Source organism: Verticillium alfalfae, genomic scaffold (genome assembly GCF_000150825.1).
Source record: "Verticillium alfalfae VaMs.102 supercont1.9 genomic scaffold, whole genome shotgun sequence".
In the NCBI taxonomy this organism is placed as follows: domain Eukaryota; kingdom Fungi; phylum Ascomycota; class Sordariomycetes; order Glomerellales; family Plectosphaerellaceae; genus Verticillium; species Verticillium alfalfae.
This window is the reverse complement of record NW_003315030.1, coordinates 598,883-617,256: the sequence shown is the minus strand read 5'-3', so window position 1 is coordinate 617,256 and position 18,374 is coordinate 598,883. Positions and strand designations below refer to the sequence as shown.

Below are 18,374 nucleotides of genomic sequence, written 5' to 3'. Positions count from 1 at the left end.
CGCGTGCTGCTTTCATGACGAGAGGGCCCGGCGTTGGGGTCGGGGTCGGGGGGGAGGCCGTGACCGTGACCGTGGCCGTGACCGTGCAGCGTCAGGGTTGGCGGCCGTCTGGGCCCGAAGCGGTAGCTTGTCGTTGCGAGGGCCGGGGCTGACGTGTCGTGGCCCGGGACGAGGGTCGCGGTGCCGGAGCGGCCGCTTGCGCGGAGGGAGATGTACTTTGCGGGGGCGCCGGGGGGCGCTGCGGCGTCGTGGACCGGGATGGGGTGCGGGGCCGGGGGCCCGGGGAGGGAGATGGTTGGCTTGCCTGGGTTGATGATCTTGAGGGTCGTCGTCGGTGTGAAGGGCTGCTGCTGTCGGCAGGCGATGGCGGGCGAGGAATAGGCTGGGAGGGAGGGGGTTGAGGAGGCCGTCGACGGTCGCCTTGCCGTTGGCGTGTAGAACGGGGGTGCTTCTGTTACTGTGGACATTGTGACGGATGGGTCGTCCTCGGCTTGGCTCTATACACGTCTTCGCGTGGTTGTCTGCGGTTTGCCAGGTGCTGGCGATCAGGTCTTGGCTGTGATATTCAATCCTTTCAATACCTGCCGTGTCCACGCGAAGAATGCCTCTCTCTTATATCTTGAGATCGAGCCATTGAGAAACACATCATTTGCCATGCGATTAACCTGTCTTCTCGTCAACAGACGGTGGCCAAGGCAGAATCCGGGTCATTCCCGCCGAACACCGTGAACGCGAGATACGGCAGCACAGCCTCCAGCCAGCCTTGCAGCATGCTCACAGGATGACGGGCCAGACAAGCTTTCGTCGATCGGGCGCTCGCGTGTGGGCGGGGCAGTGTTTCTGGAACGATACGGGGAATACGAACCAATCGAACGCGGTGCCCTACAGACGGCGCGAAAGGGTGTTGGAGTAGCTCTGTGATCGACAGAGGGCCTCATTGCAGTGTCTCAAAACGTTCCCACGGGATGCGCGGATGGCCACGACTCACGGGAAGACGGCATTCAAACACAGTAGACAAACAAGCAAAGCATGTCACATAATCATGGTCAATACGAAAGCAAGGCTCGCCCAGTAAAGTAAACAAGATAACCCATGGGCCAGCAAGGATCACATCCTTTGGCCAAAGAAGGACAGGTCGCGGTCCAGTTGCTGAACCACCCACTCAGGCCACGCGTTGTAATTCCTATGTGCCGCATCAACCTGCCTGTTCAGGTGTCGCAGCCAGCGCAGCATGCCCTCCTCTGTATGATCCCTGTCGGCCGGCGCCTTCTGCCGCACGTCATACTCGTGCAGCGTAATCTCGGCCATGATCTGCTTGAGGGCGATCCAGTGCGCCGCCAGCAGCATCATGACCTGGCTCCCGCGGTCGACGACCAGCTGGAACCGTTCGTGCGGCAGCATGATCCACCACCCGTAGTGCGCCTTCATGCACTGGTAACCCTCCCATGACGACCGCCGCAGCGTGACGGCCATGTCGAGCAGGCGCGCGTGGTACTCGGCCGCTGTCGAGTCGGGAGCCCCGCAGAGGGGCGCCAGGTTCTCGATGCCCGTGACGGCGCCGTCGACCCACGCGCGCGGCAGCGGGGCGAGCTTCTCCATGACGGGCTGCATCAGGGCGTTGGCGTCCTCTTCCATTATGTTGGAGAAGATGGGGCGGATGCGACGCGTGGCCATTTGCATGCCGACGACGACGATGCCGCGGATGAAAGCCATGTACTCGGGCATGCCGTCTTCGAGGAGCACCGACTGGAAAGTCAGGGCGAAGCAGGCGGATATGAGAGCGTTCGCCTGTTCGTGCGTCAGGCCGCGTCGGGGCAGGCCGGCGAGCGACTTCTTCATGGCGCGGATGGCCTTTGTGCGGTGGACCATGGCTTGTGGGAGGACCGAGGGGTCCTGGCTCCTGAGCTCGCAGGCGGCGAGGCCGAGGATGGCATGCATGAGGTAGGGATGCTACGGCGTGTTAGCCAGTGACGTTTCGTGGAGGAGGAAGGTCTTGCTGGCGTACCGTCTGCGAAAGACATGGCACCTCGTGCGTCCAGACGTTCTCGTTGCCGAGAGGATGATGGGGGTAGCACTGCAGCAGGAAGTGCTGGAAGAAGCGCATATCCTCCATGGTGAAGATGGGTATCTTGTGCTGGGGCTGGTGCGTGATTTGGGGCAGACTGGGATATTCGCACTGGAGGCCCGATTTGCGACAGTGACCGCAGGCTGGATGGGTCTCTTGACACTGCGAATGGTCAGTGTGGTCATGATCGAGAAGGGCTGATGTAGCCTGATCGGGCTCGGCACCTTGATGCGTCTGCGCTTGCAGTTGAAACATCCTCTGCGGCTCTTGGTGTGGCCCCTCCTCTCGAGTTTCTTCTGGGTGGATGGCACAACCGTGGTGTCGCTGGAGCGGAAATCGACCGACGATGAAGACAGATTGAGGGCGGAATCTGGGTCGGAGCCGGAGGCGTGTAGATATTCGTCGCTTATGCCGAATTCCATATCCCCATCGAGGAACGCGCCGTAGTCAAAATCATCTGGTGGCACCGCCATCGTTATTGGAAGCAGTGCCGGCATCTGGGGCTGCGTCGAGTCCATATTGGTGAGTCTGGAACGAGTTATGGAACAGACAGTATGGTATGAGAGAAGCATCCGTTTCCAACTCGCATCTCAGTCGCTTCGTCTTCTAGCACGCAGAATGCTGTACGTCTCAATTCTGAGGCCCGCTGCGTGATCACCCGAAGATCCAATTCAGCCTTGTGAGGCCAAGCCCCCGTCAATTCATTCCCAGCGTGAGCGAGACAGGCCGTCACGTGGATGAGGGATGATCATTGATTGTCATGGCGGCAGTGAGACGGGCCATTGATGCGCCGCTCGTGAACCAAGTTGAGGTGCCACGGCGTGATTGGGCCGTTTCCATCGTCCCTCTGCGTTCGCGCGCTGAGCTGCACCATGACCACACCATGCTGGCGACACTCGTCGTTATCGCTGGTCTGCGCACTAGAAAGGAGGCTCCGTCGTCGATCTGTCCAGCGTTAGGCTTCGTGGTCGTCGCAGCGAACACTGTCCGCTCGAAAGTCTGTCGGAGACGGACTGGATGCAGCCGTCCCCTCCAAGACAGGGCGTGTCTGCCTGGCTTCCGAGCCGTTTGCTTACCCCGTTCAGCGTCGGCGATTGTGCTGCGACCCGTCCCACATCCGGCGGAACACGTGGTGCATTGTAGGCAGGCCGCACGTCGAGTCCCCGGGATCCGCTGGTTTTGTATGTCACAACCAACCCAGGCGTTGGGTTTCGTCGTGCCGCAGATGTTTGCTGGCAGTGGCCCCGTGCCGCGCGTGATGCGCCAGACGCCCAAGCCATACTTGGTCGACTTGGATGTCGTGCCTATGGCAGCTTACCCAATGTCCGTACATAGGTCCTCCGTTGATGTAAGACTGGCCGGCTGGCTGGAGGCCCCCTTCTTGCTCAAAAGCATTGCCAGCTGGTGACAGCTGCAGCAGTGCTTTCTCTGAATGGGCGCATCGAAGCCCCATGCTTGATGTACCTAGATGGGCAGGTCGTACATTCCAAATGGCCCACAGATTACTGACATTCGGGATGGCCGGAAAGAAACGTTAGCCAGGGCAGGGCATCAGGTGACAATGGACTCAATGCCAGCACTGGAACGGTGCCTGACTAGAAAAGCCTCACCGGGAACGGCAAAAGCCTTCGCTGGCCAAGGGCAAAAGCAACGTGTGTCACAACCTCTAGCTCCAGTACAGTCCGTCCACGTCATATAGACGACAAGGCTAGACAGAGAGCCAGCGGTTCAGCACCACGACCACCGCCTGCCACGGTCACAGTGCTTCTGTCGGATTAGCTTGTGGCTGTCTATTGGCCGGCAAACGGCGCAAGATCACCATGTCATTCTCCCAACAGAAAACTAAGCCACCGGCTGGTATTCAACAAGCAAGCCTCCTGCGACGGAGGCGTCAATCATCAGATGTCCACATGCGTGCGTGTGTGTGTGTGTGCTGGATGCAGTCGAAACAAACGTTAAGCCAACTAGCTGATCATGTGTGTTTGCCGGCTCGGTTACACGTCTGTCATGTGAATGACTGACATGGAAAAAAAACCGCTGCCTCCGACGGTGACAACACGCCCGAGCCTCCGAAGAAGTATGGTCCTGGTGGAGATCAGGCGCTGGGGTTTTCAGCCGGCCAATTGTTCTCCAACGGACTTCCAGGTGATGGATGAGCCTGTGAGAATAAATCTCTCGAACGCCATGTCTTGGCAGTTGGCCTAGATGCTGCCGATCCCAACTGCCACGGTTGAGAATTACTTGGTGGTTACGTGTCGTGTCACTACTGACTTTACTGACTTTGCTTTCAGCCGAGGAGACGGATTAAGGGCAGACAGACCTCTCTACCCGATGCCGGCCAGGAACCCGGAAACGGCGTTGTGCGCAATGAATAAGCACTCAGCATGACTGCCAAGTCCAGTAGTAGAGTGTAACCCTTTCGTCCAGCCAGGCTTGCTTCATCAATCCAACCTCGTGTTCCCCTTTGGGCAGGAGCCCGTGGCCTGAAGAATGCGTATGACGTGGCCAGCAGAGGCTTTGCTTCTCCTGCCCGCGCGCGCTCACGCCCCTCCAGCTAGCCCTGACGCTGAGAAGGCCGAACGGCTAAACACAAGGGCGATTGGAGGGGGTAAACAGTAGGAATTTTGTGCGTGCCCCATCACCGAATCGCGCGTGGTGGCTTCGCCGCGACGTACATGTACGCCGAGTGGGCGGCAATGGAGTCGACATGAGCCGGATCGTCCCCCCCGTCGAGTCGAAAGAAGGCAGCTGCAAGCAAGTTCTGGGCCTTGTTTTTAGCGTACCTATCGTGGTGGAAGGGGGTGGTCGGGGAACGGAGCTCTCGTTCTCTCTCGTCGCCTGAGGCTCGCAGCCCGATCCACCTTCATCGTCCAAGGTCGAGATGGCAGGTTGACCGGGGTCAAGCTTTTGCCTATTGCTTCCTTTGTGTTGGCCCTGGCAGGCCGCGGGCCTTGATGCTGGTTCCGCGGGACGGCATGTGGTGGCCGGCAGGGTCTCACGGCACGGCACTGGGATATTACTTGGTACGCCTCTTAGCTTGATCGTGAGAGGTTTGGGCGGCCCCCTCCAAGCGATCGTGAAAACCGTCAGGCTGGTAAATTAGACAGGACGAAAAGAGGGCTTGCGAGGGCATGAGACAGCCCGCAGACAGAGAGATGGGCCCAAAGTAGGGTTGGCGCGCGGGTCCGTTGAGTCGTTTTCTGTTTCTTTTCTCCGAAGCGCCAGGGGGTGGCAGTGGATGTCCACCGATTCTGTGTGTGTGTGTGTGTGTGTGGCCGAGGCCAGGGTTCGTGATTCAGCGAGGAGAAGTCAGGGCCGCCAGGGTATTCAGGGCATTCAGGGCAGTCAGTGGTTTGATGGTGCCGCCAAGCGGATGAAGGGCCCCCGGGGCGGCAGGTGCTCATTTCGCTTCCTGCCCGCCCGCCGTTTCACGGTCTCATCGAGGAACGGGGCTAGTCGGAATGGGGGAAGGTGCGAGGGGAAGACCAGTCTTGGCTTGGTTTAGTCAGGGGTCGAGGATATCGACAACGTGGCCCGGTGCGCTGGATTGTGAAACGGACAGTTAGCGTAGAACACGGGGCGGGTGAAAGCAGGGGCTCTCGGTGCCTCCTCGCTGACGGGACGGCCAGAGACGGCCGCCGGACAGACACAGTCAAACACACAGGCTGGTTGGTTGGTACCTGAGGGACCTGCGTAGGCAAAACGAAAGAGATGGGCCGACTGTTCGTCTGAACTCGTGTGATTCGACCTGTCGTCTCTTTTCCCACTCTTTTCTCGTTCGCTCAATCGTTCGTCGTCATTCTCATTCACCACACTTCTTCAATCGCTCGCTCGCTCGACGGGTTCGACAATGGACCCACTGCTCAAAGGGTCTAGAACCGAGGGGGGCGGTGCTGAGAGTTGCCCTGAACGGTGGTGATCGCCTGTTGCAGTCCAGAACAGGGAGGTGCACCTTGCTCGGGGCTGGCCATGCGATGGTCGATAACCGATCAGGTCGGATGGACGATGGGCGCTCATCGCACATCCGGTACGGGGAAAGTTCCAGTGTTCAGCCGTCCGGAAGGAGAAGCACGCTCAGCCTGAGCCGCCAGATCTTGGCCGTTTCCGGCGTTCCGTCACCACATGGGCCCTCGTGGCCCTCAGCGTCCCCAGCGCTCTCAGGTCTGGCCCGTCCAGCGCGAGTGTCGCAGGTAGCGCCTAGCCCTCTGTGAGCGGCTGCGCGAGCGCGCGACTAGAGGGGCGAGTGCGAAGTCAAGGGGGCATGGAAGAAAGGCATTTGCAAGCGACTAGAGGTAGATAGACTGGATAGACTGACCAGACTATACATCCCTCCAGTGCTATAGCCTGCAAGGGCAAGCAGATACGAGCGGCCGGTGTACGTGTACTATGTACCAACCATATCCTCGTTTGTGGACCTTGTGCCTCCTCGAAAGGCCGCGTCGTTCCTGCCAATTGACTCGTCGCTGCACCAAAACGACCCCCCGGCCATGGTACCTGCATCGGGTGTGAGCGTGGCAGGTACAGTGGAAGTGGGAAACCAGGGCGCCCTGAACTGGAAGGGACACAAAGAGAAGGAAGGCGCGAAGGTCTGGCCCCTGCAGGGGGGGGCCCACACCCCACCCACCCTCCTGTCGTGACGACTCCATCGGGCCCAGCCTGGCGTCCCCTCTCTCGATGGTGAATGTCAGGGCTACCCACCTCACCACACATTCACTGTTAACCCTCAGCCCTTGATTCATTGTTTGTCTGTTCCGGCACTCTTTTTAAGAACCCTCGTCGTCCCCCCTTTCCCCGGGCTTTTCGAAACACCTTCTCTACCCACATCACCGGCTTGACGTTCCCTCCTCAGCTACAAGCTCATTCCTTCTACTTGTCGCTAGCTTCGACATCACCTTCCTTTCTGCGTCTTTGATAGACAAGCACAACAAAAGCAAACGCAACAACGCTCCTTCACCTCGACGGTGTACACTGTTCCTTCGAAAAAGACTTCACACAAGACCCAGACAGGCCATATCAAGTCTCCATTTCGCCTTTCCCTCTCCTTGAACCTCCTTCAACTACACCCACGAACCCAGACACCGACTTCTCTCGTCGCCATGTTCAACAAGCAGGCCGTCACCGCTCTTGCCTCCCTGGCCCTGGCCAAGGAGGCTGTTGCCTTCAACGCCCACCGCCACTCCCACGAGGAGCGCGACATTGTGTACGCGCACACCCACGTTGAGATTGTCACCGAGTGGGTCACCGTCACCGCCGGCCCTGGCCAGCCCGCTCCCAGCCCCGACTATGCGGCTCCCCAGAACCCCCTGACCACCACCTCGACCTACGTCGTTGTCCAAACCCCCGCCGCCGTCGAGCCCCCCGCCCCGGTCGTGCCCCCCACTACTCTCCAGACTGCCGTCGTCGCTACTCCTGCGACTTCCCCCAAGGAGGAGGGCGCCCAGGACACTCCCAAGAAGGAGACCAACTCCGGCTCTACCGGTACCTCCGGTGGCAAGCGTGGCTTCGCTTACAACGACGCCAGCCTTGTCAAGAGCTTCTTCACCAACGGCAACGAGTGCACCAACTGCCCCTGGGCATACAACTGGGACTCCAGCGACAACGGCCTCTCCCAGGCTGGTGTTGAGTACGTTCCCCAGCTCTGGGGGCCCATCGATGTTCACCTCCAGCGCTGGGAGAAGAACGTCGCCAGCTCCATCGAGGCTGGTTCTACCCACATTCTGTCCTTCAACGAGTGCGATATGCCCTCGCAGTGCAACATGGATGCCTCGTCGGCCGCCGACGCCCACGTCAAGCACGTCAACCCCTTGGGCAAGCAGGTCAAGATTGGCTCCCCCGCTGTCACCAATAGCAACATTGCCGGCCAGGGCCTCGACTGGCTGAGGGACTGGGTCGCTGCTTGCGATGCCAAGGGTTGCGTGTACGACTTCTGCGTCGTCCACTGGTACTCTCCTCTTGAGGCCGCTGACACCCTCTTCACCCACATTAAGCAGGCTTCCGAGATCTGCGGTGGCAAGCCTGTCTGGCTGACTGAGTTTGCTCCTCTCAGCGAGGACGACGGCGCCGTTTCTTCCTGGATCCAGACCAACATCCCCAAGCTCGACGCCCTCAAGGAGCTCGAACGCTACTCCTTCTTCATGGTCGCCGAGGGCAACGGCAAGCTCATCAGCTCCGGCGGCCTCTCCGGCGCTGGCAAGGCCTACGCCTCCTCTTAAGCTGTGCAACCTCCTCGTTCGTAGCGAGTATCTCGCTGTGATACAAACACTCTTCACTTCTTGCACATAACCACTTTTTTTCTCGACATTCCACCTTTTGCGTCCGTTGGGTGTCATTCGCTGGATCACATCTCCTTTTCCCACTGGATGATTATCATGAACAAGGGTTCATACTCGAGGGGCTGGGAAACACCACCCAAGATCTTGGAGGCGATACCCGAAACTTTGGTGTTTTGGAAGGACACTGTTTCTTTTTTTTTTCTTGTACCGGAACATAGAGAACAAAAACGGCACAAAGGGCATAAGGGGACAAATAGGTACGGCACAGGGCACGGTACAACACGGGTCCAAGGACGGACAAGGATAGACATTCGTTTACGAGCTACGAAGCAACAAAGAAATCCCATTTCCCATGGCTATATCTCTCCTCGTCTCCATTGCATGAAAACTTTTTCGCTGTGCGACTTGCTATGCTCTTACGACGAGACCATGCCCGTACGATGAGAGTGGTAGTTAGCCAAGACGACAAGCCGCATCCCACGAACCTGGTCACCCGCGTGCATCTCCAGATCGTCCAATCTCGCCTCTGGCCTTGTACGGAAATTACACGCAGATCAAGCTCCCCTGCCCAGCCGGCCCGCGTCGATCTTCAGCCCCCAGCACACCAAAGCGGCTTTGTGAATCTGCAGGTTCTCCTCGGGACCCAAACATGGCTTTTCCCTTGTCGCTGTCCTTTGTCCCCTTCTGTGTCGTCGTGGTCTCGACTACCGGTCTGCGCGACAACCGACTTGGGTGTTTTTTTTTTAACCTTGTCTCGCCTCGCCTTTGTCTTAGCTATTTTCGCTGGTCGGGGCGGGTGAGCTAGTGGGCATGGCGTGGGGACTCCAGGTGCTCCCCGCCCGGATGAAGACTGGTGCCTTTGGTGGGGGGCATGGCGAGATCGGTCTGGGCGTCTGGAGAATCGCCCTGCTGGGACGTCTTGCGTGCTCTGGGAGGGCGGGACTCCGGCTCCGGCGGCGTCCCACCTTCCCAGGTCGTGGGTTCAACGACCCGACTGCTTGGCTTTGAACGCAAATGGTCTTAGTGAATGGTTTAAACTTCAGGCGCCGGAGGCAGAGATGAGGGCGAGAGCGGATGGCTGGGGATCTGAGGGCACACCATTTTCACAACTTCTTGAGGTGAACTAATTCACATGAGAAACTCTTCGTAATGGGAGAAATGTCACGAGAAAGACGTCGCCAGAGTCAGGGCACTTCTAATGTCGAATGCCGGCCAACCAGGCAGTACAGTCAACTCTCACTACGCTTCTGTGATATTCAAGATTACCCTGTAGAGCATATAATCAAACACGCCGCTATGGGCCGAACACCTTCCAGGCCCCTGACCTGACCGTTCTGTAATCCGGTCAAGATACGTAGGGGCGACAGGAGACGCTTCGGTCAGCCCTCGTCGATTGACTGCGTCTCCAACATCATGGCTTGCCACCACGAATTTCCGTCTTGCCATACATCAAGCCCTGTTCAAATACTCCGGCAGAAGCCGAGTTCTTCCTCGCTCCCCATCCAGGTCCCCTCGTAGACTCTGCCTCCTGGGCCTCCACTGGCTGGAAAACGGCCGGGCCAGGCCTTGACTCACGGCTGATCGTTGTCGTCACTAATACAACGCCATTTTGTCCGTGATGTTGTTGCTGCTGCTGCTGCTGTCCGGAGGTTGTTCGCGTAATTTCAGGAGGGTATCCGGAGCTGGACCGGCCTTTGTATTCCTCTTCGACACTAGACGCAGCATCGCCGGGGCCGTAAGGACTGTCGATGGCCATGGCACCGGGGTCGCCAAGCACAATGTCCTGTGACGAGGGACGGCGTGTGGAGAGATCAAGATGGTGATGAGATTTGTAGTCGGCGCCAAAGGAACCCTTATTGAGGCTGGAATGCCTATGGAGATTCGATTCGAGCTCAAGGCCTGGAGACGTGCGGTGGACCGGGTCTGATGAGCCGTCTGGGTTGTTGCTTGGGCCATTGTTCCCATAAAGGTCCGAGGTTGAGGAGAAAGAAGCTGCATTATCCTTGGATGTAACCCACTGTACGACAATAGCAGAGAAGAGGATGTCGAGATTGCAGCACATAAGACAAACCCATCCGGGTTCGCCGTTAAGAGCCATGAGTACTGTGAGATTGCTGTCGAGTGTTAGTTTACGTATGGATTTGGTGTCGGGAAGAGTACTTACACAATGCTACTGACGGTTGTGCAGAGCGCACCAACGAACGTGCGCATAGCGAGAGTGCGCAGGCGTACATTGGCGGGGGTTCGGGCGAAGTTCTTGAAGCTATAGAGATCTGCAGGTCGTGAGCGAATGGCCACAGAAGGAAGACAAATAGACTGCCCTTACTCTTCAGAGGGATGAGGAAAAGAATAGTGAGGTAAATGTTCACCACAGCGTCAAAGGAGATGAGGGGAATCATGGAGACCTTCTGCATGCCAATGACGCAGAGGCCATTCTCGAGGCGCGTGATGCGGCTGTGTTGTGTTAACAGATGTGACTCGGCGATAGGAGGGAATACGTACAAAATAAAGTTCAGGATAGCAATGACGACGTATACTCCAAGCATACCAAACGAGTTGAATAGATACATCTTGGACTTGAAGCGTGACTTCTTGGTGCCGCGGACGACGTGCTGGCCCATTATTAGTACGAGCACATTGAACATACGGTAAAGGCCACTTACAGCTCTCTCTACTAGGAAGAGATAGATCAACTGTTGCTGGGTCAATGTCATATCGCCATTCCAGGACACGATTCAACTTACGACCTGAAGTAGATGTTAGAGTCTTGCCCCAAAATGATACGTGTGAGGTGGGGAGGAGCTCACTTTCGTGGTAACATAGCAAACCAGACATAGCAGAATAGCCCCATCGCATATGGAGAAGCTCGTGTTCACGCCTAACGCAAATTGCAGAAGGCCTGTGACGAAAACAAAGAGGTACGAGTCGATATAGATGAGAAAAACGACTAAAATAGTCGGCAAGTTAGTTTGACGAGAAGGTCTTACTGGCGACGACTCGATGGGAGGAAACATACGCCAGACGACAAAAGGAAGCCTCTTCCAGACTTTTATTGCGAGGAATCTTTGGGCTGTAACACAGGAATTGATCCATTAGACGAAACCTACTCCATCAAGTCTTGCGGGAGAACTCACTGAGAAATGCCGAGATAACAGTGATAGAAGCGAGGCAGATGATGACACTGAAAACTATACCAGCGAGAGGCTCGACGGCATGCATGCCGGTGACGGCATCGGCCCTTTCCTGCCTTGCTTGTAGGTGAGGCGCCATGATGCAGCCCTCTAACCGTATGCCTCGCGGACTACCAGTGGCGATCGTGGGTGAGGTGTCGTTGATATAGGGAATCAACAAGAGCTCAGGTCCTCGCTTGACCTATCGACGATGTCGAGCCTCGAATGATAGCTGCCGCAAAGGGAGTTCAGGTATAAGAGGGCGAAGAGCGAGAACACAGCCTGGCTCGAGCCATTCCTCTACTGAGGAGCACGTTACGAAGGAGAAGGGGGGTCTTTAAGACCTCTTCCCTGGGCTGACTTGCCGGCGAGACAGCCACTAGGCGGGCCGTTGTGGTGGGCAGAGCGAGAGGGACAAACACCAAACCCAGGCAGGGTCAGACGCAAGAGAAGCAGGAAAGATCCCGCACGGTAGGGACCATAGTTGCCTACTGTTCACGCCCCGTCGTACCTGACCCGGCGCAGCTCTCAGAGCGACTCGCGGGAAAGCAGCACCAGTGAGGTACTTCCTTGGTGGGAAGTACTTGTTTGGTCGATGCAGAGGCGGGCCTGGCTACTGTTAGCTTCCCGCGCCGGGCGTAGGTGCTACCGCTGCTAGCTCGCGAGGGCGACGACGCCTTTGGATGGCTCGGCGAGGAGATCGAGTCCCAGCTGAGCGGTCAAAGCGAGCGTCTGCATGCCTATGTCTCTAGGCCTTGGTTGTGTGTTTTCTTCTTTTTGCGCCATTGTGTTCCCACGGCTTCCTTCGTATTTGTCTGCTTGGTCAACAAACATCCGAAGCTAGATCTCATTTTGTCCTGCAGCCACGTCTATGTTATGCCAGAGACCTGGCACGGGTCTCGAGGGGTCGGCGGCAATCCGAGCATCGGGGTATGGATGTGTCTCTGATGTGTCTTGCCAAGCACAACTCGATGTCGATTCATCGCGACAAGTCCACGCGAGGGACGAGTCTCAGAAGGGGGAAAAACGTGTGCGAGCGCAAGCCACATCCAACTCTCCACGTTCCTGACTCTCTTCGCCTACCAATCGATGTGCTATCGACTGACACAGAAGTAGTGGCTTTCGAAAATCCAATTTCGTCTCAACCCTCGACCGCTGACGCTGCGCGACTCGCGCCTCTTCCACCATCGCTCCTACTATACCTCAAATGACCTAAGGCATGATAATCGCCATCGCCCATCGCACCGCTCGGACACCCGCAACGGCACGGAGCAGCGCCGTCGCGCCTCCCGATTGCAGAATGCCACAACGAGTATCAGCAGGCAGCCAAGTTGAACCTTGTCCTGCACATCATCTGCTTGCCCAGGCTCTTCACTTCCCTCGCCCGAGTACCAAAACGCAAATCATCACAATGGGCACCCAACAGCCGCCGTAACAGGACCCGCGGCTGGCAACGACCCGCCGGAAGCAAGGACTCGGTGTGCATGCGTCGGTGCGTTCGTGCGGGACTCACGGGCCTACTACCTCACGCCAAAATGAGCCCAGAGCTGTGGCGAGGGCGAAGGCTACGAGATGGATATCGTCCACAAACCCGACTTCCTTCGGGCTCGTCCTCCGCCAGTCTGCCACGCCACACCAGTGGATGGCGCTGTCACTTTTTCCAGCCCTGTAGGGAGACGTGGCTTCGATTTCCCATGTACTTGTCAGAAATCGCTTGCCTGCCATAAACGTCGTGAAAAGCAAGCTGAGACTAGCTCTGACCTGCTGCGAAGAAGCAAGCAAAGAAGGCCGGCATCGAGTCCAGACCCGACCGACCACCAGAATCCTTGAAATCCAGGCAGCGCAGAACACTGGTGCAACGCTCCCGAGAACCTGGTCTCCCCATCACTTCCTGCTGACATTGCCTTTTCCGCGACGGCAACCATCTCTGTGGGCAATCCTCACTTCGTGGGCGCCGACGAGGCAGTCTAACTGGTTTGTTTGATGACCCCTCCCATCCCCGCCAAGAGCAGCAATCCGTCTGTGCATACTAGTAGCGTCAGTGCGCAGCGCCGCTCATATATGGATCGTAGTGAGAGCCTTCCACATCCAATGTGGCCACTTTACAAGCGCAGGTCCAAGACGTGAGTGCTGAAGGACTCATGTAGTTACAGAATCGTGCTCCAGAACTACTTAGCCTTGCAGGACAAATCTCCATGAATCCATCAGAACCCACCAATCCGCTCCGTGCTTGACTTGCCATGATCGCCCGCGCCGTCTGAACCCTCGCCCCGGCGCGCAAAGGCCGCCGCAACCCACATCCCTAGGAGCCTTGATGAAGCTACTGCATGCGTTATCACCAGCCCGTCCTGTACGTAGCACGTAGCTCTGAGCGTAAACCCCAGCGAGAACAGACGTGCAACAGGGCTTCCCGTCTACAGAGAGCTTCGAGAATCCACGCCGGCGTGTTCCAGGAGTGATGATCTTGTCCACAACCTCCTTCTTCTTGCGTTTGTCGAGCTCCCGCATCGAGCGACTGCGGGCACAACGTTCGTGCTCGTCCACAGACGCCGGTCAGCCCTTTCTCTGTCACATGATCCAGAGGAGCAACAACCTCCCGCGAAGAAGAGCGTCCACGTGCCGAGATTGAGTTCGCGTTAGGTCGATCACGCCGTAGAACCCTTCGAGACGGAACGCTTGCCGTGCAGTACCCCGATGGTCCGCCCCCTCCCCAGATCTCCTCGAGCCAACAACTCGCAACGACGTAACATCAATGAGTCAGGTCACGAATGGTCAACATGTTTTCCGTTACAAGATTGGCCGCACGCGGCTGCCAGCTACACTTATCCCAGGAAGGTAGCTATTCCCGTAAAACCCTCCAGCGAGAGTCTCCACGTCACTGCGGTAAGATCTCACAACCAGTTGGGGGACCAAGTTCCCCTCTCTCCTACTCCGCCGTACTTCTTCGTTGCTCTCCAAATGTGTAGCCGCCATTGTCCACCTTTACAATAACAACATCGATTCGTCATGTACGTCCCAGCCAGCCCACCATAATCCTTTAGCAAGTCGTACCCTAGTTTCGATATCCGTTAAACGCCGCGCAATGCTGTCCAAATGATGCTTTTGAGCCTCGTGGGCTCTGAGTCTAGAATGATAGAGAGAGAATGGAAAATTTGACACCGCAGACAACAGTCGACATGTCTTGTCTATCAGGACTCGCCGCTGCCGCCTTGGGGGCTCGTCCGGATCTTGAATTTGTCACGGAGCTTGTCGGCCAGCCTGGCCCGGCGGCCTCGCGCGTCAACCTCATGCTCGGAAGACCCTTCCGGTGCGGCGTGGGCACGCTGCTCGCGTCGGTAGTCTCGCAGGGCTTGCATTCGTTCTTCCACGGATGCGTTCCGCAGTCGATTGAGATCCAGGAGGCGAGATGTCCTGCGTCTCTGCGGTCCATTGGTACTGTTACTGTCGCTGTCTTGGCCGTCAAGCTCGAGCGGAGGCGGGAGCGCATCGTCTGCGGAGCTCCGCTCCTCGTCCTCGTCGTGTTCAGGTCGCAGATCGTGGCGGCTGTGACATGTTAGCATCTGTACAACATACACCCATTTTGCAAAGGAGAACTGACCACAACGGGCAGGTGCCAGACACATTGACGAGCCAAGGGTCGATGCAGCCTGGGTGGTATTTGTGGTTGCAGGGCAGCACGCGGACGTCCTCTCCCACGTTGAAGTCTTCTGTGCAGATTGTGCACCCCAGGTGCTCGTCGTTGGAATTACCGACGGCTCCAGTGGCTGACATTGTCGCACCTCCGGTGGCCGCTGCCGTGGCCTGCGGAATGCTGCCTGCCGCTCCTTGCGGCGTTGCTCCTCCTCCTGCGGGCTCCAGCTCGATGGGTCTGTCGCGCGGTTCAATCGAGGCATTTTCGAGTTCCATATCGGGATCTGGTTTCGCGGGTTCCGGGCTGCCAAACTTGACAATCGGAATCGTCTCCAAAACCGCGCGGGCAAGGCCCTTGGCACGGCTTTGGCGAGGCCGTCCGGCGTGACCACTGCTGGGGCCGTAGCGTTCAGGGTAGCGATGGGCTCGGATGGCACCTGTGCAGATGATGATGAGGAAGAGCAGGGTGATGAGGCCTGTAATGGTGTACAGAATGCTCATGGCGACGGCCGAGTTGTTGCCGCCGCTGCTGCCGCCACTGCCTGAGCTGTCCGATGTCGTGTTGCCAGTGATGGTGACTTGGATGACGTCAACTTCGTTGGTATTGTTCAGAATTTCAAATGCGGCCATGGCGTCGCCAGCGTCGGCCATGGTGAAAATGCTCTGGTAGGGAAGTTCAGAGCCTTCGAGCATGCACCAATTACCGACAGTACTGTAGAGCACAATGGCCTTCGGCTTATTCTCCATCAACTCCAGTAGCATGACATTGGGGGTTGCCGAGCGGCCATCGTCCTTCTCGTCGCATGACAGGTAGGCGATCTGCCCAGGGCCAGTGATGAGATCATAGTTGTCGGGGTCCGCCGCAATCATGATACCTTCGAACTTGATAGACTGCGTAGGTTAGCTCATCCGTCAAAACACGCACACGTCGGCGGTAGAAGGATACGTACTCCACGGGCGACTTCGGATTGATTTAAGCCTAAGCTTTGGGTAGACGGCATGATTGTGTAGTCGAGAGGCATCACCTCGCCGCCGGCGGAAGACAGTGAGAGCTGCATTGTTGACTCGGCGGCCCAGTCCGGGACGTCGTTCTGTGCGGTGATGGTCGGTGCCTGGGCGGCGGCGGCGACAAGCGGCGCCCGCCAGCACCGCCAACAGAGGGGAGGGTATCATCCCGCGTGGTCTTTTCTTTCTCTCACTATAAGCGACGGTCGACGTCGCTATAGCGGGGGTGGGGAAAGAAGAGGGAATCGATCGCGGGATGTCGAAAGAGAACGCGGCAGGTCGGAACCGGAGGTTTATCGTCGGGCAAAAGTGGGCGGCGAAAGAGCAGGCCTCTAGGATGAAGATCGTAGGTCGGATGTCGAGCGCCTGTAGGGGGACGGTGGAGACGCGGAAACAGAGCAAAAGCTATGCGGCGGGGGGTCGTTTGGGATGTCGCATCTCAATGCAGAAGCGCACGCATTGAACGCAGCGAAGGCTCAGGGCTCGCCGGGGCTCCGTCGTCGTGATCGACGTGCAAGTTGTATGCGAACCAGATCACGCAGCCTGGGTGTTCCACAAGTTGTATGGCGTTGTGCTCGCGTCGTATCGGCCGACCGGTCGCGCGGGCAGCAGATCTGGTGTTGGTTTGCTATGCAGCAGCGGCGAGGGCACTGAGGAATTGCAAATCCCGACGACGCTTGGCGGAGATCGGAGGGACGGGCGGTCTTCGATGGTGTTTCGTGTTGCTGTGGCGGACAGGGTAGGCAGCGAATTGATGCGGGTCGGATGCGTCGGTGCAACAAGGCGGGCGGGCGGGCAGGATGGAGCGATGAGGGTAGGCGTCGTAGGTCATCGATCATAGGCGGTTGATAGACTGAGAAGAGATGGATGCCACCCACCTTTTGAGGGCCGATGAGGAGGTCGGAAGTCTGTGAGGGCGGGCCAAAATGGACGGTCAGGGTCGGGAAGGGAGAGGAGGTTCAGAGTCGGATGGCGAAAGCCACGGGATTCTCCCCTCCAGGATGCGAGACCAAGACGTGGGACGAGAGTCAAGAATGTGCCAATACCGACCTAACGACTAACGCCAACGTTCACGGCAATGCCAGACCATTCGGCTACGGGAGGGGAGGAAAGCGGGCAGCGAGTTCACTGGGAGGCGCCCCTTGAGCCCAAGTCAGCAGGAAACCGAGGCCAAGGAAAGCCAAGACGAGAACGAGGGCTAAAAGGCCAAGAAGCCAAAGAAGCCAAGGAAAGGCCTTCTTGGCCCTCTTGGGGTGTCCTTGGCAGTGCAATCCAATCAGGGTGGACAAGGCAGGAGTTGTCAGTGTCACTCTTGGCAGACAGGTCTTACTGCCACCAATCAGCAGGTGCGCCAAGACCAAGGCATTGGCTCCCCGTTGAGAATGGCTCGTCGCGTCGTGGCACCTTACCTTGACATGTATGAGCTCATCAGCTCGACGTGAGAGCATTGTCCTTACATAATCCAGTCACCGCCACGCCGCCCAGGAGCCCAGGAGCCTCTCCTTCTCCTTTGTGCATCATGTGGGAGCTGCTACCCCTCGTCCTGCGGCTCACATCCAGTAGTTGATCACCATGTCTGGCCTGCATCGTGGTGATCTCAACTTGTATTCAAACAAGACACCACGACTCACATACTGGGTCATACTGGGTCATACTGGGTCAGCGCGCCCGGTCTGTCTGGGCTCTGGCTCTAGCTCAGACCATCCAGCCCAGGCCGACCCTCTCGGCATCCGGCAGCTGTTATAGTACCTACGCATATCAAGAAGTCTTGGCTAACTCTCCGTTCCGCCAGTCATGATCAACACACAGACAAGAACATGTAATGCGCCCAAACTCTATCAACTGCCGTTGCCAAGGCAGCACTCATGGTAATGGCCATGTCAGTGTGGCGAAAGCCGTCAATTTTACCTAGGTACCTAGCCTAGATGAACCCTAACTTTACTGAACAACTTTGCGAGACAAATGACGGTTATTCGACCAGCGAGATGATCCTGATATCCGACTACCCTTCCAGCCTTGGCAAGCTGTCATGTGAGCGCAGCGCGTCCGCCGGAAACTCATTACACTTGTATCACAATAATTTATACCTTGCCGTCCCAATTCAGACGCTTTCCTATACACCACTGGAGACGGCCATCCGCCTCATCCGGCCGACTCAGCCCTTGCCAACCCTGCCACGACGCACTCCACGTTTGAGTCCTTCCCCTTCCGGATTCATGATCAGCACCCAAA

At 57.5% G+C, this 18,374-nt stretch overlaps 5 protein-coding genes across 5 annotated transcripts in view; 1 reads left to right on the top strand and 4 right to left on the bottom strand.

Annotated features, from left to right (window-relative positions):
- Nucleotides 1-467, bottom strand: part of VDBG_07139 (predicted protein) — a gene marked incomplete at both ends in the record, with an annotated part of 1,070 nt that extends 603 nt beyond the window's left edge. Inside the window, one exon of the mRNA XM_003002522.1 lies at nt 20-467. Coding sequence (XP_003002568.1) covers nt 20-467 — 448 coding nt within the window. The remainder of the gene's footprint in view (nt 1-19) is intronic.
- A 640-nt stretch (nt 468-1,107) lies between these two features.
- VDBG_07138 (conserved hypothetical protein) lies at nt 1,108-2,774 on the bottom strand (the record flags this gene model as incomplete). The annotated part of the gene is made up of 3 exons (XM_003002521.1): nt 1,108-1,950; nt 2,006-2,227; nt 2,290-2,774. 3 exons carry the CDS (start codon nt 2,581-2,583, stop codon nt 1,108-1,110), a joined length of 1,359 nt encoding a protein of 452 aa, XP_003002567.1.
- A 4,387-nt stretch (nt 2,775-7,161) lies between these two features.
- VDBG_07137 (conserved hypothetical protein) lies at nt 7,162-8,349 on the top strand (the record flags this gene model as incomplete). Its single annotated transcript, XM_003002520.1, has 1 exon — nt 7,162-8,349. One exon carries the CDS (start codon nt 7,162-7,164, stop codon nt 8,275-8,277), a length of 1,116 nt encoding a protein of 371 aa, XP_003002566.1.
- Nucleotides 8,350-9,748: 1,399 nt separating this feature from the next.
- VDBG_07136 (conserved hypothetical protein) lies at nt 9,749-11,607 on the bottom strand (the record flags this gene model as incomplete). The annotated part of the gene is made up of 7 exons (XM_003002519.1): nt 9,749-10,451; nt 10,502-10,610; nt 10,664-10,791; nt 10,840-10,949; nt 11,145-11,284; nt 11,354-11,407; nt 11,472-11,607. The coding sequence occupies 7 exons, from the start codon at nt 11,605-11,607 to the stop codon at nt 9,749-9,751; spliced, it is 1,380 nt and encodes a 459-aa protein (XP_003002565.1).
- Nucleotides 11,608-14,695: 3,088 nt separating this feature from the next.
- On the bottom strand, nt 14,696-16,195 carry VDBG_07135 (RING-7 protein; the record flags this gene model as incomplete). Its single annotated transcript, XM_003002518.1, has 3 exons — nt 14,696-15,050; nt 15,106-16,028; nt 16,088-16,195. The coding sequence occupies 3 exons, from the start codon at nt 16,193-16,195 to the stop codon at nt 14,696-14,698; spliced, it is 1,386 nt and encodes a 461-aa protein (XP_003002564.1).
- Nucleotides 16,196-18,374: the final 2,179 nt, after the last annotated feature.